General features: G+C 42.8%; 2 protein-coding genes and 1 pseudogene across 2 annotated transcripts; 1 reads left to right on the top strand and 2 right to left on the bottom strand.

Moving 5' to 3' along the window:
- Positions 1-1,888: 1,888 nt before the first annotated feature.
- LOC135515367 (prostaglandin D2 receptor 2-like) lies at positions 1,889-3,328 on the top strand. The gene is given in 2 exon segments (XM_064939043.1): positions 1,889-2,640; positions 2,642-3,328. Coding segments are annotated over 2 exon segments (1,059 nt in total). The 5' UTR covers positions 1,889-1,932; the 3' UTR covers positions 2,993-3,328.
- A 376-nt stretch (positions 3,329-3,704) lies between these two features.
- On the bottom strand, positions 3,705-6,863 carry si:dkey-165a24.9 (G-protein coupled receptor 4). Its single transcript, XM_064939042.1, has 3 exons — positions 6,054-6,863; positions 4,884-5,840; positions 3,705-4,547 (listed from the first exon to the last, which is right to left on the bottom strand). Exons 2-3 carry the CDS (start codon positions 5,468-5,470, stop codon positions 4,151-4,153), a joined length of 984 nt encoding a protein of 327 aa, XP_064795114.1. The 5' UTR covers positions 5,471-5,840; positions 6,054-6,863; the 3' UTR covers positions 3,705-4,150.
- Positions 6,864-13,862: 6,999 nt separating this feature from the next.
- LOC135515499 (UDP-glucuronosyltransferase 1-2-like) lies at positions 13,863-15,041 on the bottom strand (annotated as a pseudogene).
- Positions 15,042-26,481: the final 11,440 nt, after the last annotated feature.

The following is a 26,481-nucleotide window of genomic DNA, read 5'->3' as shown; positions in this document are numbered from 1 at the left end:
TCATAGAGCGTATCAGAACGACAAGGTTACAGTGAGGAATGAGAAAATTAAGATGTTTGTCTTCAATCTGTCAAAAGCTTATCATCCCCTTGTTCAACTGACTAGCAGGTGTGACTGTAGGTGCGTCAGTGCGTTTGAATGCATACCCATCATAACTACACTCATCACAACCAGCGCAACAAGTCTCCCAACGTGGACTCAGCACAAGAAACACTGTTGCATCTCACAGTGGAGACAAAATTCTCAGGCAATGTGTGCTTTTATTTGTAATCCATTCATTTTAAATGTTTAATTCAAATGTACTGAAAAAATATATATTAAAAGCAACATGTAAAGTGTTTTATGAGCTGAAATAAAAGATCACAGAAATGTTAGATGCGCACAAAAATATTTCTCTCAAATGTGCACAAATTTGTTTAACATCCCTGATGGTAAGCATTTCTCCGTTGCCATGTTAATCCATCCACCTGACAGGTGTGGTATATCAAGAAGCTTTATGCTGGGGACAATAAAAAGGCCACTCTAAAATGTGCAATTTTGTCACTCAACACAATGCCACAGATGTCTCAAGCTTTGAGGGACTGTGCAATTGGCATGCACGTCGTCCTTAGCAGGGTCTTGACCTGACTGCAGTTCGACGTCGTAACCAAATTCAGTGGGCAAATGCTCGCCTTCGATGGCCACTGGCATGGTGGAGAAGTGTAATCTTCATGGATGAATCCCGGTTTTAACTGTACCGGGAAGGTGGCCGGAAGTATTTATGGCATCATGTGGGTGAACGGTTTGTTGATGTCAACGTTGTGAACAGAGTACCCCATGGTGGCGGTGGGGTTATGGTATGGCCAGGCATAAGCTGCAGACAATAAACATAGTTTCATTTTATCGATGGCAATTTGAATGCACAGAGATACTGTGAGATGGCCATTCATCCACCACTCTCACCTCATGTTTTAGCGTGATAATGCACAATCCCATGTCACAAGTTCTTCCATGGCCTGCATACTCACCCGTTGAGTACATTTGGTATGCTCTGGATCAACTTGTAGGACAGCGTGTTCCAGTTCCCGCCAATATCCTTCAACTTCGCACAGCCATTGAAGAGGTGTGTGACAACATACCATGGCCACAATCAACAGCCTGATCAACGCTATGCAAAGTAGATGTGTCACGCTGCATGAGGGAAATGGTGGTCATACCAGATACGGACTGGTTTCCTAACCTCACCCTTGCCTTCTTTTTTTAAAGGTATCTGTGACCAACGGATGCATATCTGTATTCCCAGTCATGTGAAATCTATAGATTAGGGCCTAATTAATTTATTTCAATTGACTGATTTCCTTATATGAACTGTAACTCAGTAAAATCTTATAAAATGTTACATGTTGCATTTATATTTATGTTCAGTGTAGCTGAATTCCAGAATAAAGACTCATTTTTGGATCTGGATCCATTTAACTTGAAATGTAGGCTTTTACACAAAAGCTCTCAATTTGATATTAAAGATTGGAAAAGGTCTACTATAGACTACATTTTCATCAACATATGAAAGGTAGAATGTGATTTTGTACGATGGCTTTCACCTTTACAGGCAAAGCCAGCCTACAAAGTGTTTACAGTGAGAACAGAGGATGTGGAGAGGGTGAGATGGAGAGATAAACCACATCTCTCTCTCTTTTTAGTTTGAGATGGCATGGAAATGTTTTCAAGCTAACTTTTGGTACAGAAACCACAATGACTAATAATGTGTTCAACAGTTGCACAACAGTGTCACCTACCAAGTTCGTGATCGCCAAGTTCGTGATCGCCAAGTTCGTGATCGCCATGACTACCAACAACATTACAATCCTTAATGCCTCTGTGTTTTCTTTTGCAATGTTGGGCACAGGAATTCAGAGTCAAAGTGGACAAGGTGTCAGAACCAGAATCTGAAAGATGACCACTTCCAGCAGCCCTGTCTACTGCCCTCTCATCCAGGCCATGGTGAACGTAAGCATGCCATCCAACTCCTCAGCCAGGGTGGGGGCTTTGAGCCTGGTTACGGTGTGTCTCCACGGCCTGGTCTCCGCCTTCAGTGTCCTAGAGAACCTCCTCATCCTGGGGGTGGTGGGCTTACGCGTCCGCCGCACAGTCATCAGTGTTTGGATCCTCAACCTGGCTGCCTCAGACCTCCTTTCCACAGCCTCCCTCCCCTTCTTCACCATCTTCCTGGCCCGTGGTGGCACTTGGACCCTGGGTACCACCTTCTGCAAGCTCCACTCCTCCTCCTTCTTTCTCAACATGTTCGTCAGCACCTTCCTGCTGGCAGCCATCTCCCTCGACCGCTGTCTGGTGGTGCTGAAGCCCGTCTGGGCCCAGAACCGGAGGAATGTACGCCTGGTCGGAATAGTGTGTGGGGTCATCTGGGCCCTGGCAATACTCTGCACACTACCGTACTATCTGTTCCGGGATACTATTCGCCGACATGATGGGCGGGTCATGTGTTCCTATAACTACACCCAGTACCTCCTAGTTATGGAGTTTGACATAAGAGAGCAGTGTGAGGCTCGCCAGGATGCCCTGGCCTTCTCTAAGCTCCTCCTGACCTTCCTACTTCCCCTGGTGGTCATTGTGGGGAGCTACGTGTTGGTGAACATTGGTATCACGCGGGCGTGGCCGCAGAAGGCGCTCTTTCCGCTTTGTGCGGCTAGTGGTAGCTGTGGTAGTGAGTTTTGTGGTCTGCTGGGCTCCGAACCACATCTTCAGCGTACTGGAGGCTGTAGCCCAGTACCAACCCTCCCTCCGGGGCCTCGTGGCCCACGGCCTGCCCCCTGCCGCCAGTCTAGCCTTCCTCAACAGTGTGCTAAACCCCATCCTCTATGTGTTCAGCTGCCCGGATTTGTGTGGTAAGATCAGACAATCTCTGGGAGCGATGCTTGAGAACGTGCTGGCGGAAGACCTAGGTGAGTTCTCACGGCAACGCAGCACCCAACACTCCTCTATCGGTGCTTCATAGCTGCTGCTGAGGGGGATGAGGTCCCACAACAACGCCCCCTGCCTGAGAGGAGAAGACTCCAGGGTGGAGGAGGAGCTGAAGCCGAAGTAGGAGAAGACACACCCTGCTGACTGAGAGGTCTGTCAAATTTGGTTCCGGTCCAGGTTCTGCATCTGTGGGATACATAATGATCGATTGATATGTCATGGAATTTTGAATCAGTATCATGTACAACATACACCCAGAAGTACTGAGGGACATATTTTGTGTGTTTTTGCAACGCTTCTTATAGCGTGTTTAATCTACTGATATGTAGAGCAATGTGAACTGTGAAGTATAGACTCTAGTATGCTTTTATATTTGCTTGCTGATTGTTTTTTACGGTACTCATTCCGAATAGGCTAAATACATCTGCTATATTTTCGATGGTCTTGTAGTACAGCCTTGACAGACAATCAGGAGCATTAAAATGATCCACAAAACTGCATGATGGTCACTCAGTTTCAGCTCTACCAGTGAACTGAGAATACACTGGCATCCCGTTATTCAAACCTCTGCTCTGAAGCTGGACAACCTTTACTGTACTGATTAAGAGAGAACAGCTGCGAGGAATGGTTTGATTCTGTACATGTGTGTTGGTATGTATTTCAGCAGCTGAGGATGGTATACTCTTTTCTTTTTCTTTTTTTGAAAGGTATATCTATAATGGATAAATCATGTATTTCAATTGACGTTATTTACTGCGAATAGCAAATGAAAGTATAAAAATCATGACAAGCAAACAGTCAAGACATTATGACATTATTATTATTATAGTGCATTCATATGACAGTAGTAACTGAGGCAGCTATGGCAGTGCATCAGCAGGTAGAGAGGACGGGCACAGCAGAAAAGTGAAGTAGATGGAACGCTATTTCCAATTTCAGCTAGCAACATGCATGCTCTCCCCATTAGGTGGCACAATTGCTGCTTTTTTCCATCACTTATGCTCAGCAGTCAAACCAGTGGAGTCAGTTCCTTGAGCAAGTCCAAGAAAACACTGTAATATACTGTCTGTATGTCCAGTCTTGCTACACAATGTGTCCTCCTGCTGAATTCAAACTCATCAAAGAACAGGAAACACAATACAGATTATCCAGGTTTTCTTCATTCAAAAACAGTTTGTCCAATCCAGTGTTTTTACACATTGTCACTAGGATCAGGATTCCCTCTGAGACTGAGTCTGACCTGTTTGGGGGCTGTGTGCCCCCGTCCCAGACAGGGTGTTAGGGACCTGCGGAGCTCCAGGCGGGCGTTGTGACACAGGAAGATGTAGAACAGAGGGTCCAGCAGAGTGTTGAGGCTGGTCAGACCGTAGCACAGCCGGTAGCACAGGAATATGGACCGTTCCAACTCGCAGGGGTTGTCTATGAGGAGGAGGGAGACAAAACGGTACCCCCCAACCAGATGGTAGGGTCCGAAGACGACAATGAAGATGACGGTGATGACGACAAGGATGCCAGTGATTTTGTGGCGGTCCTGGTTGGAGACGGAGGGCGACTGTTGGAGGGTCACCCCAATGCGGGCGGAGGTGTAACTGAAGAAAGTGAGAAAAATATGAAGGTCAAGGGTCATGTCCGTATCAGATAAATATGTTAGATGTGACCATTTGACAAGACTCTTCTGATAGCCATACAAACTTTTCCATGCAAGAAAATGTTATTATGGTGGTGTTTCTAGTTTCTATAGTTACTACATGTATATAAAAGCAACTTAATGTTGGATGTCTAATATCAACAAATACAGACAAATTGTTGTTGAAAAACATTAAAGGGACATACATTTTGTGGAGTACAGGCAACATTTCTCCTTTTCCTCATGAAACCATACATTCAGGCAGCCAATCATTCCTCATACTCAGTTTCCCACTCACCCCAATATACCACAGGGCAGAAGGAACCCCAGGATGACTGTAGCAATCTTAAAGTGGGCATATCTGAGGCTGACGGGGTACTGCTCCAGACACAGCAGCCTCTCTGCGTCGAACACCGATGGAAGCAACCCGCCTAAACAGAACAGGAAGGTCAGCGTCCAGACCGCCACTCCAGACACTGCTGCCACCCGCACCGTCCGCACGCCACGACTACTCAACGGGTGTACTATAGCCAGGCAACGGTCCAACGCTATCAAACAGAGGAACACCACGCTAGCGTAGACATTGACGTAGAAGACATAGCCCACAAACTCACAGGCGGGGCGGCCGTAAGGCCAGCGGTGAGCCCCCTGGAGGTACAGGATCCATAGGGGAAGGGTGAGCAGCTGGAGGAGGTCAGAAAGCAGCAGGTTGAGGATGTAGACCAGCTGACAGCCACCCCCACCGGAGCGGCCCAGTTGGTACAGTCCCCAGAGGGACAGCAGGTTGCAAGGGAGACCCAGTGAGAAGGCCAGGCTGTAGATGTAGGTGAGACCAAGTGTGTCAGTGTTCAGGGGGAGGTTGCAGCTGTCACTGTGGTTGGACATGGTCTCTGACAGTCTCTGGGTGAGGGCCGGAACCCTCAAAGTCCTTTTACAAGAAACCAGGTGCTACAGTACACAGGTGCTTATATCACCCTCTGATACAGATCTATATTCCCAGAGAGAGACAGTGGTGTGTGTCTCTGCATTTTATATCCATTAAATTAATTCACAAATGCAATGGTAGAATGGTAGAAAAGGTGAAAATAGATATGTTTGACTGAGGAAGTTGTCTCTAATCGAAGTCATCCATAAATGCATATGCTTGTGATCTGTCCATATTGTTTCTATTAGCTCCCAGAGTCAGGTGTCCAGCACCAATATATTGCTCTGCTTAGGATCTATTGATTGGGTGTCTCTAGTCCTTGTGGAAAACCTGAGGAGAATGATGATAAAGATGATGAAAGGATAATTTTTCAACATTACTACAACATTTCTACAACGTTCAATCAGAACATTACGCATGCATGTACAATGCAACCATGTCAACAGGTGCAATGGTGCATGATATTCAGGGTAAAACACACTCAACTAAAGCATGAAAAAGAGATTTAGCACAAGAAAACATTTTGAGAGTCTTTTCACTCACCTCTCCCATACCTTTCCACAGAACCCCTTCTTCGCTCAATCTGTTGGTGATCTGTGCAGCACAAAGTGTCTGCATCCTCTGAGGGAACACAGCGTCTTAACCTCAGGGCCTTGTCTGTTCTCTGATCGTTTCCCTAGACAGGAAGCCCACTTCTCCAGGCTTTAACAGCCACATCCTGAGAACACAGGAGAACGCCTTTCTCCTCCTGAACAAAAACACTCACTCCTCTCCTCCCTCTTCCTCCCTCTTCCCTCGTTCTCTGACCATTAGAGGAGGAGAATGTGAGTGAGAAGGAGAGGGTTGTTATGAGTGTAGGAAAGGAAAGGAAATTAAGAAATTAGGTCTATGGGGGCCAAGGGTGGTCATTTGGGTGATGTGTCATTGAATAGTTCTCAGGCTCCCTTTGTCCTTACATAATAAAGGTGTAACTGAAATCAGTAATTTGATGAACAGTTATGGATTCTCTTCTTCTAACAATCTGTGAGTTTATTGTTGGTTGGAGAAACAACTGAGATTTCTTTGGTTCGATTCTATAACATGACATATTTCCCTTTTGTCTTCTCTAAAACAATGCATTCCTCAGAGGTGTGTGTTTGCATGAGGTGTATTTCCGGGTCAGAGAGCCACAGAGGCTCTGTGATGAGAGGACCAGCCTCTGTATCGGAAGATGTGGAAGTGATTGACAGGCTGAGATAAGAGCTTAACAAAGAGACCAATATAAACTCAACACTCAACATTCAACACTAGTCTGTGGACCAAATAGGCAGTGTAATCTCTACATTCAACACAAGTTAATGGACTCCTTTCAGATGACAGTCATCTTTACTAAAACGCTATTTTATGGCCTTTAGGTGGAAAAGAAAATGGAGTTTTAGAAACATATATACAGTACCAGTCAAAGGTTTGGACACACCTCATTCCAGGGTTTTTCTTTACTTTTACTAATTATGCTACAATGTAGAATAATAGTGAAGACATCAAAACTATGAAACAACACATATGGAATCATGTATAACCAAACAAATCAAAATATATTTGAGATTCTTCAAAGTAGCCACCCTTTGCTTTGATGGGTAGGGCGCATGGCCCAATACATCACTGGGGCCAAGTTCCTGCCATCCAGTACCTATATACTCGGCTGTGTCAGAGGAAGGCCCATAAAATTGTCAAAGACTCCAAGTCATCCAAGTTATAGACTATTCTCTCTGCAACCACATGGCAAGCAGTACCTGAGCGCCAAGTCTAGGACCAAAAGGTTCCTTAACAGCTTCTACCCCCAAGCCATTAGACTGCTGAACAATTCATACAATTTACATTGACACCCCCCCCCCCTAAATTAACTTTGTAGCTCAGTCACAGGAAAAAAGCCACCGCCTGCACAATTGAAATTGTTTGAGGAGAATGGGAGTGTGAGACAATGGTGGCTAGGCTGTATTTTTAACACATGATATCATAGTGTAATCTTTCTCATCTTGTATTTTCCTTCAAATACTGTATGTCACCAGACTGAAATCCAATAGGTGCTGACAGTTCCAAGATACCATCTTTCCTAAGGGCAGTTTGAATAGAAAGAGCTTTTCATCAGTTTTTATTGAATCATGTACAGTGGATATCATTAATATTCAACCAACCTTGGATTTCTTAAAATGTTATTGTGTTACAAAGTGGAATTACAATTGGCTTAATTGTCACAGCCGTTGGAAGAACTGGACCAAGGTGCAGCGTGGTAAGCGTACATTTTCTTTATTAGAATGAAAAGACGCCGAACAAAACAATAAACACTACAAAACAAACCGTGACGCTAAAGGCTATGTGCCATAAACAAAGTCAACTTCCCACAAAGACAGGTGGGAAAAGGGCTACCTAAGTATGGTTCTCAATCAGAGACAACGACAGACAGCTGTCCCTGATTGAGAACCCTACCAGGCCAAAACATAGAAATACAAATAATAGAACATAGAATACCCACCCCAAATCACACCCTGACCAAACCAAATAGAGACATAAAAAGGATCTCTAAGGTCAGGGCGTGACATTAATTTCATTTTTTTTGTCAACGATCTATACTAAATACTCTATAATGTAACTTTTAAAGATGAATGAAAAATAAAACATTAATACAATATATTTGAATGTATTCAGACTCCTTGACTTTTTTCCACATTTTGTTACGTTACCGCCTTGTTCTAAAATGGATTGAAAAAAATGATCATCAATCTACACACAATACCCCATAATGACAAAGCGAAAACAGGTTTTTAGAAACAGAAATACCGTATTTACATAAGTATTCAGACCCTTTGCTATGAGACTCGAAGTTGAGCTCAAATGCATTCGGTTTCCATTTATCATCCTTGAGATGTTTCTGCAACTTGATTGGAGTCCACCTGTGGTAAATTCATTTGATTGGACATGATTTGGAAAGGCACACACCTGACTATATAAGGTCCCACAGTTGACAGTGCATGCCAGAGCAAAAATCCAGCCATGAGGTTGAAGGAATTGGGGAAGGGTTCCAATACATTTCTGTAGCTTTGAAGATCCCCCAAGAACACAGTGGCCTCCATCATTCTTGAATGGAAGAAGTTAGGAATCACCAAGACTATTCCTAGAGCTGGCCACCCGGCCAAACTGACCAATCTGGGGAGAAGGGCCTTGGTCAGGGAGCTGACCAAGAACCCGATGGTCACTCTGACAGAGCTCCAGAGTTCCTCAGTGGAGATGGGAGAAACCTTCGAGAAGAACACCTATCTCTGCAGCACTCCACCAATCAGGCCTTTATGATAGAGTGGCCAGACCGAAGCCACTCCTCCACTTGGAGTTTTCCAAAAGGCACCTAAAGGACTCTCAGACCATGAGAAATAAGATTCCCTTGTCTGATGAAACCAAGACGGAACTCTTTGGCTTAAATGCCAAGCATTACGTCTGGAGGAAACCTGGCATCAGCGGCAGGGACTGGGAGACTAGTCATTAACGAGGGAAGGATGAACGGAGTAAAGTACAGTGAGATCCTTTATGAAAACGTGTGCAGCGGGTCTGAAGGGGTCTGAATACTTTCTGAATGCACTGTGTATCTTGATTAGATATTGACCCCCCCCGTTGGCAGCTATGACAGCTGTGAGTCCTCTTGGGTAATTCTCTAAAAGCTTTACACTCCTGGATTGTGCAATATTTGCCCATTATTTTTTTCAAAATTATTCAAACTCTGTCAAGGTGTTGGGGATCATGGCTAGACAGCCATGTTCAAGTCTTGCCATAGCTTTTCAAGCAGATTTAAGTCAAAACTGTAACTTGGCTACTCAGAAACATGCACTGTCTTCTTGGTAAGCAACTCCAGTGTAGATTTGGCTTTGTGTTGTATATTGTCCTGCTGAAAGGTGAATTCCTCTCCCAGTGTCCAGTGTAAAGCAGACTGAAGCAGGTTTTCCCCTAGGATTTTCATGTGCTTAGCACCATCCACCAAAAAGTGTATTCCTTTGCAGTATTTCTTTGCAGTATTACTTTAGTGCCTTTTTGCAAACAAGACGCATGTTTTGGAATATTTTGTATATTTGTATTCTTCTTGTCACTGTCATTTAGGTAATTATTGTGGAGTCACTACCAATGTTCACTCTAAACTGCTGCCGGCGCGCAGTAGCCCACGGAGAGAAGTACTAAGTTGAACTTCACTCAACTTTCTAGAGTTTTCCATGTAAGTTAACACTATCAACGTTTCCCTTTACTGTGGCAATTATGATCGAATCAACGCAATATTAGCCACTTTCAATGCAACATGTCGAAACAAAACAAACTATGAAAGAGATTTAGACAGGATGCATCAGAGTAGGATTCAGTTGAGCATGGCTCAGCCCACACTCTACACAGACTGGTGTGGCATAATCAATCAAAGCTGCAGTAGGCCTGAAGGACAAGTAGATAAACAGGTTAATAATCTCAAGCCCTGCATGTTTTTTTCAAAATTCTCATGGAATGTAGGCCTACATTGAACACCACACATTGGCTGCTACTGTAGACTGAATGATAGAGCAGCCATTTCCATGTGATGTGATGCATTTTCTCCATTGCTTTTGATGGTAAGCCACTCTGGTAGGCCTATATTATGATCAAATACCCACAGAAGCCTACTTGGCCACTGTTACAACTGTTACTTAAAGCGAGTACAGCCTCAGTGTTCACAGTAAACTCGCTGGAAGTCGCACAGAAGTTTAACAAAGTTGAAGACCTGAAATTTGCTCAGTGCGGAAAACAAAGAGGGAACATTGGTTACTACCCACTGGGGACAAACTAGTTGTTTCAACGTAATTTGACAACATATTGTGACGTGGAATCTGTGTGGTAAATACATTGGATTTGAAAAAAGTCATACGGTTGTTTTGAGAGTGAAATTTCAACCACAGTATTATGTCATCATGGTAACCAATTTTCAACATTGAAAAACCTTGTATAAAATATGTCGAATTTGTACCTTAGAAACAACGTCAGATCTTCAACGTTATATCCACTATCAGAAAATATAACTATAGGCTGGGCAGCACCTCCTACTGGAGAGTTGATCTATCTTCAGCAACCTTTTGGTCTCCCATGTAGGTTTTTTAACTAAGCCCAGCTTTGATATTTGTAACTACTATTGCCAATGTGCAATTGTGAGAGTGATTGTTGAGAGATCTCCACTTAAAAACGAGATAGATTCACTGTTGCTATTGAAGTCATTCCAAGGGGTAGGTTTAACAGAGCAAATTAAATGTGACCATACTTTATCACTCATATCAATGATACTATTTAAGCCTATATAATATTTGCAGTCAACAGCTATTGTTTATATTAAAACATTTTTGGGGGGGACAACACAATAGGCCTAGGGTTACAAGCTCTGGCTGATTTCAAATGTAATTATTTTGAATTGTGTTTGGTTGTCAACGCAATAAAACATTATTGAAAGTGAATTTAAAGATTGATTTGATTTAGTCCTATTCTTTTAACTTAGATTTTTGGTTGAGGTGGAGACGTTTATTATTAGACTGATTTAGTCAGAGGCACAGATGGAACTATCCAAGCAGAAGATAAATCTCCTTCAAATGTTGATATTTGGTTGCGTTGACAATGAAACACAATTCAATATCACTTTTGTTGACAGGTTAACAAATGATATGTTGGATTCACATCTACAACTCAACCAAAAATACAAGTTAAAGAATAGAATTAAGCCAGTGACTCCGATGGAAATATCCAAGCAGTCGACACTGTACATCTCCTTTAAATGTTGATATTTGGTTGTGTTGCCAATCAAACACAATTCAATATAACTTTTGAAATACAGTAAATAGACTAAAGTTAAGGCTACCTTACAAACGAATGTAACATTGAACCTCAAAATGAGTAACACAACCAAGGACACATTTTGAGGTTACTGTAATTATACATTTCATCTTATGTAATTATATAAAGTTTGCATGTTCAAGATAGCATGCATAGGTCGTTGCAAGTCTGTGGAGATCTTCACAATTGCTATAATAATCTGTCAGAATCTTGAACAGCATTGATCACTTGCATCACATACTTTTAATGTAATTTCAACTGAAATCCAGGTCATATGGTTCTGCTATTAGATGAAGCACAGTGATAATACATTAATTTGTTGTATAAGTTTTTAAAAAAATCTAACATTGTTTTTCCATTTGAACTTTGCTGTGCTTTTAAATAGTTGCAAGCGCTGTGATAGACATTTGAGTGACAACTAAACCTAAAATCTGACATTGTTTTTCCATTGGAATTTGGATGTGCTTTTAGATGGTTGAAAGCAGAATGATAACACATTGGAAACTTTTGGCTGTCTTTTTGAGTCTCAACTAAATATTACCCAATTATGTTATGTTTATGTTGAAATAACGTGGTCTGTGCCCAGTTGTTACAATTTTGTTGATCACAGCTATTGAACTCTTTAGCTGTTTTATCATGGTGACATCCCTAAGCAGTTTCCTTCCTGTCCTGTAGCTCAGTTCAGAAGGACGACCGTATCTTTGATGTGTCTGGGTGGTTTAATTCATCCTCCACAGCATAATTATTTTCTTGACCATGCTTAAAGAGATAATCAATGTCTGATTTGTTATTGTTACCCATCTACCAATCACTGCCCTTCTAAGTCCAAAAGGCTTCTTAACAGCTTCTACCCCCAAGCCATAAGACTCCTGAACAGCTAATCAAAGGGCTACCCAGACCCCTCTATTACGCTGTATATTATTTATGACTGGTCACTTTAACTCTACCTACATGTACATATTACCTCAATTACATCGACTAACCGGTGCCTCCGCACCATTGACTCTGAAACCGGTACCCCATGTATATAGCCTCGCTATTGTTATTTTACTGCTGCTGTTTTTAATTTGTTAGATTTATTTTCTTTAAAAAAAACTTAAACCCTCTTAAGGATCTGCTCCTTCAGTTCAGTTTTCGCCTAAAATGACATACCCTTGATACCATAACCTTGATACCATTTTAAAGGAAAGACTTTGAAGTTTGTGGAAATGTGAAATGAATGTAGGAGAATATAACACATTTGATCTGGTAAAAGATAATACAAAGAAAAAAACATGCATTTTGTTTTTGTACCATCATCTTTGAAATGCAAGAGAAAGACCATAATGATTATTCCAGCCCAGATGCAATTTAGATTTTAGCCACTAGATGGCATGTATGCGTAAAGTTTTGGACTGATCCAATGAACCATTGCATATCTGTTCAAAATATTGTATCAAGCCTGCCCAAATGTGCCCAATTGTTTAATTAATACATTTTCAAGTTCCTAATTTTGCACTCCTCAAACAATAGCATGGTATTCTTTCACTGTAATAGCTACTGTAAATTGGACAGTGCAGTTAGATTAACAAGAATTTAAGCTTTCTACCCATATCAGATATGTCTATGTCCTGGGAAATGTTCAAGTCCTTTCTCATTATGATTTGTTTCAGCCATTTGTGTCATTGTTGACAGCAAATTGGCAATTGATAGTCATATGTACAAAATCTTAAATACACTCTATGACCAAAAGTATGTGGACACCTGCTGGTCGAACATCTCATTCCAAAATCGTGGGCATTAATATGGCGTCGGTCCCCCCTTTGATGCTATAACAGCCTCCACTCTTCTGGGAAGGCTTTTCACTAGATGTTGGAACATTGCTGCAGGGACTTGCTTCCATTCAGCTACAAGAGCATCAGTGAGGTCTGGCACTGATGTTGGGCAATTAGGCCTGGCTCGCAGTCGGCATTCCAATTCATCCCAAATGTGTTCGATGGGGTTGAGGTCGGGGCTCTATGCAGGCCAGTCAAGTTCTTCCACACCGATCTCAACAATCCATTTCTGAATGGACCTCACTTTGTGCACAGGGGAATTATCATGCTGAAACAGGAAAGGCCCTTCCCCAAACTGTTGCCACAAATTTGTAAGCACAGAATCGTCTACAATGTCATTTTATGCTGCACCGTTAAGATTTTCCTTCACTGGAACTAAGGGCTGAGCCCGAACCATGAAAAACAGCCCGAGACCATTATTCCTCCTCAACCAAACTTTACTGTTGGCACTATGCAGTTGGGCAGGTAGCATTCTCCTGGCAAACTCAGATTCATCCGTCGGACTGCCAGATGGTGAATCATGATTCATCACTCCAGAGAACGTATTTCCACTGCTCCTGAGTCCAACGGCAGTGAGCTACACCACTCAAGCCAACGCTTGGCATTGCGCATGGCGATCTTAGGCTTGTGTGCGGCTGCTCGGCCATGGAAACCCATTTCATGAAGCTCCTGACAAACAGTTATTGTGCTGACATTGCCTACAAAGGCAGTTTGGAACTTGGTAGTGAGTGTTGCAACCGAGGACAGGCAATATGTACACACTTCAGCACTCTGCGATCCTGTTCTGTGAGCTTGTATGGCCTACCACTTCGCATCTGGGTCGCCCTGCGCACCTGCAGCCGCAGGGCGTTGTCAAACTGGTCAAAGAGGAGTGGTAGGCCCAGCACAGAGATCCAGTGGTATATGACCTCATACAGACCGCTGGTGCCTCCGTGAGCCACGAAGAAGCAGGTGTTAGGGTTGCCCAGGGCATTGTTCTGGGGGAGCCAGTCCAGCATCAGGGTGTTGTTCCACAGGAAAGAGGGTCTTTCTCCCAAGAAACTCCACACCACCTTGTGAGGCAACTGGGCGAAGGCTTGGGCCACTACCTCGGTCACTACCTCCTTAGGCAGGGCAGACACCAGCGTTCCCACGACCCGTGCTCCCCAGAGCTCTGCATGCAGGCCTCCAAGCCCCCCACATAGATCACGTTGGGCATGGTGGGACTTGGTAACTCAAAGACAAAGTCCACCCTCATCAGCCACTCGTCCGCCGAGCGCTGCATGGAGATCAGTTCAGCGTTGGGGGAAGTGATGTCGGAGGTCGACATAGAGAGGCAGGATGACCAGGCACTCCTCGAAGAGTATGACCAGGTACCGCAGGAAGTTCTCTGTCCTCTGCAGGAAGTCCATTGTGTCACTGAACAGTTAATTGTACATGGGGACATAGAACGGCGGTGTGGGGGCGACGATCATGGGGGCCTCACCAGCGTTGAGCCAGTGGATGTTATAAACCAGGGGCAGGCCCAGGTATTGGGCCAGGAGCCCCCTAGCAGGGAAGGCAGGATCGGTACGCATCAGGTCGAATCTAGACTCCCTCAGTTTGGCGACAAGGGTAGAGTCATCCAAGATGGCATAGATCATGTTGAGCGCCCCATCATGAGACATAATCAACATGACCGCCGTGTCCTTCTGCTACTCCAGGAGGCGGTGGACAGGTAACACCCTGCAGAGTTACAGAGAGCACTGGATCAGGACGGTGTTGAAGTCAGAACCGAGGTCCCCCGCCCAGCCGGAGGAGGAGCAGTGTTCAGGGTCACTGAGGTGTAGAAAGGGGAATTGTGGGGAATGTACCAGCTCATGGCGGAGCGCAGCAGTGAGTGGAGTCAAGCTCTTGGAGAATGACCTCCAGTTAAGCCATTGGCTGTCATCCTCGGGGAAGATAAGGATGTCTAAGGAACAACACCCATGTCTAAGAATAGCAAGATGTCAAAGATGTCAAGGTATTGCTTACAAAAAATACAATTTTCATACTGCTGAGCTAAGCTCTACTGGCCTGGTAAAATATTTACATTTGAGTTAATTTGCAGACACTCTTATCTAGAGCGACTTACAGGAGCAATTAGTGTTAAGTGCCTTGATCAAGGGCACATCGACAGGTTTTAGCACTTAGTCGGCTTGTGCCTAGCCGCTGCAGCACCCCCTGAAAAATATTAAACATATACTTTTTAAAACGTTTTTTTTTTCACTAAAGTTATGCACGGGGCCTTTTACTAGTCCTGTCATAGCGGACTACGTTGCACACAGCAACAGGCCTCATAGCAGGCCTTTTGCACAAACACACTGCCTGGTGCAGGTCTACAATTTTGTTTCTGGTGTCCTTTGACAGCTCTTTGGTCTTGGCCATAGTGGAGTTTGGAGTGTGACTGTTGTGGACAGGTGTCTTTTATACCGATAACAAGTTCAAACAGGTGCCATTAATACAGGTAATGAGTGGAGGACAGAGGAGCCTCTTAAAGAAGAAGTTACAGGTCTGTGAGAGCCAGAAATCTTGCTTGTTTGTAGGTGACCAAATACTTACTTTCCACCATAATTTGCAAATAAATTCATTACAAATCCTACAATGTGATTTTCTGGATTTTATTTTCTTATTTTGTCTGTCATAGTTGAAGTGTACCTATGATGAAAATTACAGGCCTCTCTCATCTTTTTAAGTGGGAGAACTTGCACAATTGGTGTCTGACTAAATACTTTTTTGCCCCACTGTATGTGTGGTGATTGATCAATTTATAGTTCCTCCTGTTAGTTTAACTTTATAAATCGATATATGCTATAGCCTTCCATGTCACGTTTTAGCATCCAATGGGCCTTAGACCCCTTATTATTCCAGTCCCCTGCCTCTCTACCAAACCAATAGTTTACAATAGCCTGTCTGTAGGGATTTCCACCGTAATCGCCTTAACTGTGTTACCATGACAATGTTATTAAGGTTAATTCAACTGAAGTTCACAATGGACACAATGAAGTTGGGCTGAGACAGTACCTCAGTTGCTTTTGTACATATTGTAGTTGAATCCAGAAGTACTATAGCAATCTACAGGTAACTGTCAAAATAAAAAGAAACCCCTGAGTAAATGAGGGATACAAAGTATATTGAAAGCAGGTGCTTCTACACAGGTGTGGTTCCTGAGTTAAGTTAGAAATGAACATCCCATCATGCTTTAGGTCATGTATAAAATGCTTGGCAGGCCATTATTTTTTGACTACCGTGGCTATGCCCCCATAGGATGGCAATGCCCCCATCCACAAGGTACGAGTGGTCACTGACTGGTTTGATGAACATGAAAATGATGCCATGGCTGTCTCAGTCACCAGATCTCAACCCAATTGAAGACTTAAGGGGATTCTGGAGCGGCGCCCTGAACAGCGTTTTCCACCACCATCAACAAAACACCAAATTATTCAATTTTGCGTCGAAGAAAGTTGTTTGAATTCCAGACACTTGTAGAATCTTTGCGAAGGCGTGTTGAAGCTGTTCTGGCTCAACGCCCTATTAAGACACATTCATTCCATCCATTCAAATTATTATTTTTTCTGTTCAATTTACATCCCTTTGACCAGCACTGTAGGAGCTCAACGCTTAAGATGTTCACTCTACCCTGCATTTACATCTGCAACCCTGTGCGTGTGACTAATAAATGCTCTAAAGATAAACCTTGGTATTTCCTTTATCTTGGAAGTTACCTGTAAATCACATTAGCTCACACCAGAGCTGGCTCTGGCTTACACTAATTTTGTATTTGTTTTGTGGGTTTGCTCCTCCTTTATCAATTCCATATCTGTTGTATGATTCTCTTAGCCTGGTGGAGCCATTCGCAGCGATCAGGCTGGTTCCACCAAAAGGAGTGACTACTCCTTTTGTGGCTGCCCTTTACTTCCTGCTCCTATTGCCTGGCAACAGTTGCCACGGTAGCACCTGCGGTGGGTAAATCTTGGATGGTAGACGGAAGCTCCACTCCAGAGGTCCCAACCTCACCGTGCTGCGCTCCGCCAAGAGCTGGTACATCCCCCAGAATTCCCCTCCATACACCTCCGTCACCGTCCACATGTTGGAGGACGAGGTGGGCAAGAGCTACTATGACAAGATAATGCAAAGGATTCTGGGAATCCGGTCCCTGCCACCCTTCCTGCGCTCCTTCCGCAAACAGTACTGGATCACTTCCACGCAGCCAACCGCCCACGAGATTTGCGCCAGATCGGCCGCCACCATATTTGATGATTGGTGTTCATGGCTTTGCTCTGGAAAGCCCGGTTTGACCTGGTGCTGACTGACCCTGGTCTGCCCATAGGGGTCATTCTGGCCAATGTGCTCGGTCTGCCTCTGTTCTTCAACCTGCTATGGTTGCTTGAGAGGGCCACTTCACCTCCACCCTTTCCCCGCGTCAGGCCCAGAGCTCTCCAACCACATGGACTTCCTTTAGAGAACCAGGAATGGGTTGCATTATGTCTATGTGTAGTGGAGAAATATTTAATAAATAACCCTGCGTAAACAAGCCTTATCCAACATCACTTCCCCCTGGTGCCGACCTGGACTCCATGCCGCGCTTGGCGAACGTGTGGCTGATGAGGGTGAACTTTAGTCTTTGAGTTCCTGCGGCCCAACGTGGTCTATGTGGGGGCTTCCAGTGCTGTCCAGCTTGGCCGCTCCCTGCTGACATAGAGGCCTACATGCAGAGCTCTGGGAAGCACGGTGTGGTGGTCATGGTGGTGGTCATGTCTCTGGGAATAATAGTGTCTGCCCTGCCTAAGGAGGTAATGGCCCAAGTATTCGCCCAGCTGCCCCATAAGGTGGTGTTGAAGTTCCTGGGAGAACAACCCTTTTCCCTAGAGAACAACACCCTGCTGCTGTACTGGCTCCCCCAGAATGACCTCCTGGGCCACCCGAAGACCCGTGCCTTCGTGGCTCACGGAAGCACCAAAGGCCTGTATCGAGGCCATCTACCACGGGGTCCCTGTGCTGGACCTGCTGCTCCACTTCGACCAGTTTGACAACGTCCTGCGGCTGCAGGTGCGCGAGGCAGCGCGTGGAGGACATGTGCTACTTCTTTTCCATATGATGAAATACTCTGTAGATTTTGTTTGTCTAACAATGTAATGTCTTGTAAGACTTCTATATTGCCTTAAAGGGGAACTGCACCTGCTGAGTTGGACTCATTCATTGGCTTGCTCCTCCAAAAATGCTGGCAGCCATGACAGAAGCCAAACATGAGTTGGCTTGGGAGGTGTGGTTTGATGTGGGTGTTTCTTGAGCTCCACCACCAGGACACACTCATCTGTCAGAGCTGTCATGAGTCTCTCTCCTTGCTGTGGATCAAAGGACCCCCGTCTCCTGAGGGAGTTGGCCCAGTTTTGACTTAACCGGTCATAAATGGTTTCTAACTTTCTGCCTCTTAGTATCCAACAAATGAATGTGCTGTGTGTAGAGTACTCTCAAATGGAACATTAGTTTTGAAATCCAAACGTTTGGAATGGTTGTTGGGGATCTAAACAATAGTGATGTCATTAAGGATTGGATAACAAGATAACGCTAACTCTGAAAGTGTACACATCCTAGTTATCAGGTTTGCATCTAAATGTTGTATAAACTAAATTATTAAGTATAAGAATACTTTTGTGAAGATAATGTGATTCCAGCCTTCTAAAATTAGATAATTGTTTTCCATGTAAATCTATGCTCAGTCAGTGGCCACACCCAAGTGAGCACAGACATTGTGTTGGCGCGATAGACCGCCCCCTTTCTTCCCGAGTATAAAACCCTTTGTAACGAAATTTACATTTGACCAAAGAACGTGAGGATGTGGTCCACATGTTGAAATGGTTAAAACTACAAAACCAGAAAATGGTAAGACCAGCTGAAACTCTCGACGAGTGAAGGTGAAGACTCGACCAAACATTCAAGTCTGCAGCTGGGTATGTAAAGTAGTCTAGGACAATTGACCAAAGAAGGGAGGGAAGAACAGATCCCTCTCACCACAGTATGGTACACCTGGAGTTATCCATTCTAAGAACACTCCAAGACAAAGAAGCCTACAATTAAGAAGGACATTGTGACCTCTGGTGGACAACCAGTGACTTACATCAAACTACTGCCCATAGACAGATCGAGTGGTTTCAACAGAGACGACAGAGAAAGACATCTACATGTAAATAAATATATGTTGCATTTCGTATCCGAATGAGCGGTTGTTAGGGTGCTAAATATTCATATTTACGGTGATCGTAGTTTCCAAATGTATGTAAGATAAGTCCACACTAAGTCTCTCCCGCTCTTTATCTTTCCCCACCTCTTTTTCATTGTGTAACAAGCCGTCATATCATGCCAGTCCACTAGGGACCTGTTTTCATTGCATTATGTTAGAAAATCAATAACCTATACCATGTGTGTGTGTTTATGTATATCTGTGTGATTATTTACTTAGTTAGTAAATAAATAAGTAAGCCAATTTGTGTATTGCTGATTCATCACTTAGGGTTCATGCAGATTTCCGAAGTCAACAACGTTCAGAATGAGACTGATAATTAATAATTGACTGTTATGGATGTAAGAGATCATCTTTAGAGTTTAAGTTGGGAGATAGTAACTCAGTAAATAAATTTTCCCCTGGTGCCCCAAATTCCTAATGAGTTAATTGTTACATGATTCATTTAATTGAGTAATCATTAAACGTAGTGGGTAATTATCTGATAAATAGCAGTCATCACATTAATGATAGTCAGATCCTTGCCCAAAAACTACAGGCTACAGTATGGAGAGATGACAGAGTACGCTTTTTAAATGTTTTATTTTATTTAACTAGGCAAGTCAGTTAAGATCAAATTCTTATTTTCAATGATGGCCTAGAAACAGTGGGTTAACTGCCTTGTTTAGGGGCAGAATGACAGATTTTTACCTTGTCTGCTCGGGGATTCGATCTTGCAACCTTTCGGTTACTAGTCCAACGCTCAACCTGCCGCCTTTGAATAGTTCAGTAGCCTACAGAGTAATATGAGAAGAATACAATTGCTGAATTTATGCAGATATTCTAAACTAATGTTTTGATAACTTTCAAATTAATTAACAGGTCCATGTAAAATAAACAGCCCTTCACATAATACCGTAGAATCAGGGTTCTGCTAATATAACAATGTGCACCTTTCATTGTCGTTCCCAGCCGATACAGATACTGTGATTATCTGCATTTGGTCTAGTGGAATTGGGGCGACCTTGGCAAACATGTGGTGTCCTGTGTGGATAGGAGTTTCCAGATCCTGGTGCAGAGCACACAGGGTTTGTCCCACCCCATATTGACTTATTGACTGATAACATTGCATTCAATAATTAAAAAAAATACATGTGAAATGTGTGTCTAGTAAGATTGTAATGCCAAGTGCCAGGCCTCTCTCCCCAATTCAGACATCAGTATCAAGCCTGTCTATCAGTCTGGACTTCATCTTGAAAGTCTCCATGTGCTGACTCCATACATGTTTCTGTGAACACACACACCCAGTCACGGTTATATTACCAACAGAAGTTAGGATAGGTATATCTGAGAAACAAACAGATACTATATTGAGGTTTGAACAGGTCAGATAAAAACAACCTTATCAATGGCGGTTATGATTAGCATGGTGGAACCAACCTGATCGCTGCATTCACCTTTCAATTTCACTTCCGATATCATATGTGTAGTGAAATAGAATGGCAAATACAATGATCAGGCTGGTTCCACCAGGCTAAGTTATGAAGGTGAATAGGGACAAAACTCTAAACGGTTTTGACCTTTGACCATTTATAGGAATGCTCACAGCGAGGGCATGTCTGCATGATGCTGAGTGTCCATTTGCTGGTCTTCTCTATGTTGCATGTTCGGCTGCAAACTGGACATTTCTCATAAACAACATGTACTTCCTCATCTTATGAGGTGGTGCTGACTGGGAGCGCTGGTAATACAAGGGACAGCCAAGTGGTCAATTATTATGAGGAAATGACTACGCTTTTCGATAATGCACTTCACAACCAAAATGACTTACTACTTGTATCTGCTTAGCTGGGTAATTAACCTTGACCTACCAGTTTATCAAACCTGGGTAATTACAACTTTTCACACAACACACATTACACTGTTGATGAAGCTGTCTGTGCATCTGGGCAGTACCTCTGGTCAAGTTAATTTTATGCTTTATAGATGTTGACTGACTAGCTCCAGATTGGATTAGATTCAGGCCGGTGACGGTTTGTTGTTCCTAGTTCATTGTATTAGTCAGACTTAGAAATAAATTAGCTACCATCATAGCTGAATCCATTATTTAATTTTGCCCTAAACAATACAGAATACACTTGTATGAGCTACAAACTGACTTGCAAATCCGACTTGTAGTACTGAAACGTCAGTTAGCTAGCCTGCCTTGCTAGCGTTATCAAATGATAAATTGTCATGAGGTAGCTAGTTAGTTATCCAACTAACTACGTTAATGGTAGCCAAAATATTAGCTAGCTTGCCTCACTCTATCAACAGATAGCTAACGTTACCTACATAACCAGCAAGAATGTTATATAGAGTCCTTGGCTAAATTACACCAGCTAGCTAGGACATGATGTTCCAGTATCTATAGTTATATGCACCACCACCATTTGATGCACACCAAGCTAGCGTTACTGGTGCAGACTTGGGGACAAACTCCAACCACCTATTCTGCATACTAGGCTACGAGTACAAGCACAGCTAGAACAATGAGACTAGTTATACAAATCTTTGGTTCTAAGGTCCTTTGGCAGGGCATGCAAACTATTTGGTTTCCACTAGTTACTACAGCCAGAAAGTCAAAACTTTGTCTGTGGAGGCATAATCAAATGTGTATAGGTATTTTCAGTCTCAAACCGACGGGAGGGGATGAAACAACAGAGCCCCATTCAGTGAAGGGAAGCAGAATGACGATTTGCACGTGGAGATTGGCAAAAGGAAGCATGATTTGTTGATATTGTAATCCAAACCCAACCTTAATTTACTCGTTGTGACACACAGGTTCCAAACTCAGTTTTAGACTAAACTGACTTGATGACCAAAATCATCTTATTTACACTTTGTAGTAAATTTTAACACTAGAATACATGTTTCTGACTCATAATGATGCTTCGTAGGCCGGTTTAAGGGCAGTCTCTCACATTTTTTTGTATTGTCAAATTTTCAGAAACAGGAGAATAATAGTTTAGAGTTGTTTAGTGAACAATTGTTTATTTTGTTTAACAACAAATATACAAGTTGCAGGCAAAGTAACATTTTCTTTTTCACATTAACACATGGTGGTCTTTGGTATAGATAATGTTTTGATAAAAATGTATTTAACAATAAATCCATTTGACATTAGATGGACTCTTCCCTTCACTAATGCACAGCATTGTCCATCTATGTTTTGGAAAGTCAGAGGGAGAAGAGAGAGAGGGAGGGTGAGAGAGAAAGACAGAGAGAGAGAGAGAATGGAATTGAGAGCGAGCGAGACAGAGCACACTATGCTCAAACCCTATACCCCAACCTGTGCACTCCATTCTGCCATTTCTGGTCTCTTGGCCGTTCTACCCCTATAGGGGTTCAGCTCCTGCTCAGCCCAGTTAAAACTTCTCATTCCTGACACACCAATGGTGGAACAAGCTTCCCTCTATCATCTGGACAGCGGAGTCCCCAACCATCTTCCGCATCTCTTCAATGAGTATCTGGAATAAATCCCACAGGGCCTCCCACCCTCCTTTTCCTACCAACACTGACTTTGAGGATAACTATAGTACTTTATTGACTGAAAATGTACTTGCTACGACTGTGATAGGTGGTTGTCTCACCTATGTTAAGATGAATGCACTAATTGTAAATCTGACTAAAATGTAAAATGAGGGAGGAAGGGACGGAGAGGGAGGGAGGGAGGACACAGCAGAAGGAAAATAAACGTGAGCTTTAACGATGATTAAAATCACAGCACATGAGTCACTGTGACTGTTACCACAGTCGTATCAGAGGGCTACAGCCTCCCGCTCTAACTTGCTCTGCTGGCCTTATCCAACGACAGCAGATGTTGCGAAAGGTGGAGTACACACAGTCCGCCATCATGTCACCCTTTAGAGAGACGTGACATATGACTTAAATACTATAATCTCAAACAGTCATTATCGTTTGATCTTGTAGGCGTCATGTTTAGTACTCTATAGTGTATCTAGTCACAAACAGTTGCAATAAGGTATAGGCAAAGGGTACCAAACCTGGAATACTGTATGATTACATTGACTGCTAAAACTAAGCTCAAACTTCATGTGACTGAGTTCTATTGTGGAAAAGCCATAGACAGCGAGTGCTTTCTGGCTACCTCCGGACTTTCGCTTGACCACCTACCTCAGATGACCACTCAAGCCATGAACTTAATGACTGTCCATCTCAGATGTTGTTGTTTTTTAAATTACTTGTCTTTTTTTGTGCTTTGGAGCGCTTTGAGATTCTTTGAAAAGTGCTAAATAAGTTGAATAACTTTCCCACATAAGCCCTCATGTGCTGTGGAGAATGCACTGCCTCACGCTTACACAAAGTCCATAAGCTTAGTCTGATAGTCTCCCTTTAGTATCTTCATTCAGGTGTTCAGACTAATAGTACAGCTCTCAATTTGTTAACCTACATGAATGGCATAGCGGTTGCACACCGCCACCTTCATGGACATGGACACGAGGGGTCCGGGAAGACACCCCTACCAGCTGGGTAAATCCCATTAAGATGTCCAGCAAGGGGAGACAGAAACACTCTCCGAACTTTGAGGTGGTGGTGTAGGCAAAACATGGGAAGCACTAGTAGGCAAAACAGCCTGAGGATGGGGTGAGAGAGTGCAGGGCAGAGGAAAGATCTGCTAGCACTGATAGGAGACGTATCTAACTCACCGTGATTAGTAGCGTGTAGCGCTGTGTTTTTATGAAGTTATTTTGTATGCATGGAATATAAAGAGTGGTTGTATCAAGAGGTTGATGTCTCAAAATATGCCATGTTTTAATAAGACATTCTGAAATACAGATGTAAACTGAACTCTGACCGACAGACTCACAGACTTGTAAGTCGTCAAAGCAGCCACAGATGCCAGTGCTCCACTGGTTAGAGTGGGTGGCTATTAGAGCTGGTGTCTAGGGCTGAGGAGGCTGTGACTGTTGGTTGTTGTTGATGATCACGTTTGTTGCCATGGTGACTGGCCAGCCGCTCGACTGAGGAGGAAGTACATGAACAACAAGCAACAACAATGGACTGTTACTTTTTCCTAACTTTTGGTTCTATCTGCAACTCAATGCCAACTTGTGTCAAAAATGAAATACGTTTTACTTGGCTGCAACTTGCTTTTTAACGGCTCTGCAATTCCTTCTATTGTTAAGGGGTGCTGATTCCGACCCGAGTTTTAAGCGTGCATAAATGGAACGTAATTCCTTTTTTATGCACTTTTCTCTCTGTGCATATTTTGACATCAAACTTAAGCATGAGAATAGCGTGCTATTCACCTGCTATTTGTTTTGGGGGAGATCGAATAAATGAAGGAGTTGTGTCTGACCTTGACTTAATTCCCTAATAATTCCACCACCTTTATGCATGAGGAAACCATGAATAGGTTCTTCCCGAACCAACCGGTTCAAAGTAGGAAAAGCATCTACTTTATTGTTTCAGATGGAAATAACACCATTCTCAATGCACTGTAGTTGATAAGAGCTAGGTAAATGAGCAAATTGTTTGGATAAGGGAATTGTAATATAAATTACATTTTGTTTTAGATATATTTTACCTCATAGCTAGAGACAAATGTAATATGTAATATGGACGCAAACTGAAGCATGTCAACATATCAACTTTCCCACAGTAATGTTTATGAAATGCTGTACCATTATGCAGAATATAAATTGTATGGCCTTTTAACTTGCAGGGGTGGGCACTCTCGAGTGTTAGATAGGCTATTCCAACTTTCTCTGTTTCCTATTTCTGTCATGTTAAATATTAGCCACTAGTAGTATCAACCGTCAATAGGCCTAATAACAGCACATATTCAACTGCCAATTTACTGTTAGTTCCCTTCAGTTGATACAGTGCCTTCGGAAAGTATTCAGACCCCTTGACTTTTTCCATATTTTGTTAAGTTGCAACCTTATACTAAAATGTATTTTTTCCCCTCATGAATCTACACACAATAGCCCATAATGACAAAGCAAAAACAGGTTTTTAGAAGGAAAAAATATAAATATCACATTCACATAAGTATTCAGACCTTTTACTCAGTAATTTGTTGAAGCACCTTTGGCAGCGATTAAGGTAAGGTAAGTCTGAATACGAACTACCCGCAATTGTGTAGGAAAGGCGTGCGTAAGAAAGGTGTAATTTCCTAAATCAGAATTGGGCCCCTATTGAATAATATTTCTCATTCACATCTTACAAACACTTCAATCTTTCAGTCATCACTTTGCAGCCAATGGGCTACTCTGTACACTCTTTAAATGGCAAAACCTCAGTGTTTGGAACTATATCTTTATAAACCATAAGCTATACTGTGCATTATCATGATATTCACCATTGACCTGATGTTAAATTGTATAAATCTCCCCATCAACCACAAATCATGGCATCATATAATTATAGTAGTGGGTAATATTCAAGTCCCATTTTCTTTAATTCTGATACTTTCAAAAAAATACACTCACCTGAAATGGTCAACTCTGCCTGGCTGTATCCAGGTTTGTGATCCCTACCTCCAGATTACAAACACAATTATGGAGAGTGGCTTTTTACATGTGTTTGGTTTGCATATGATTCAAAATCCTGAGGGTCTGTGATATACAGTATTCAGTGTATTTACATCTTTGAGAATGGCTAGACAGGCACACTTCTTTTAATATTTGACTTACCATTAAAGACACATGCATTTATACTGTAAACAAGTATAAGATAGATATCTATCATTAGATTGAACATTACCCACTACCAGAATTGTAGGCTGCCATGATAGATATATGCAGCACCAGTCAAACGTTTGGACACACCTACTCATTCCAGAATATTTCTTTATTTTTAATGTTTTCTACATTGTAGAATAATAGTGTTGACATCAAAACTACAAAATAACACATATGGAATCATGTAGTAACCAAAAAAGTGTTAAACAAATCAATGTATTTTATATTGGAGAATCCTCAAAGTAGCCACCTTTTGCCCTGATGACAGCTTTGCACACTCTTGGCATTCTCTCAACCAGCATCACCTGGAATGGAAATATGACATTTACATA

The sequence above is a fragment of the Oncorhynchus masou genome, chromosome 27 (assembly GCF_036934945.1).
Source record: "Oncorhynchus masou masou isolate Uvic2021 chromosome 27, UVic_Omas_1.1, whole genome shotgun sequence".
NCBI lineage: Eukaryota > Metazoa > Chordata > Actinopteri > Salmoniformes > Salmonidae > Oncorhynchus > Oncorhynchus masou.
Note: the sequence above shows the minus strand (reverse complement) of the source record. Positions and strands in the feature narration are given on the sequence as shown.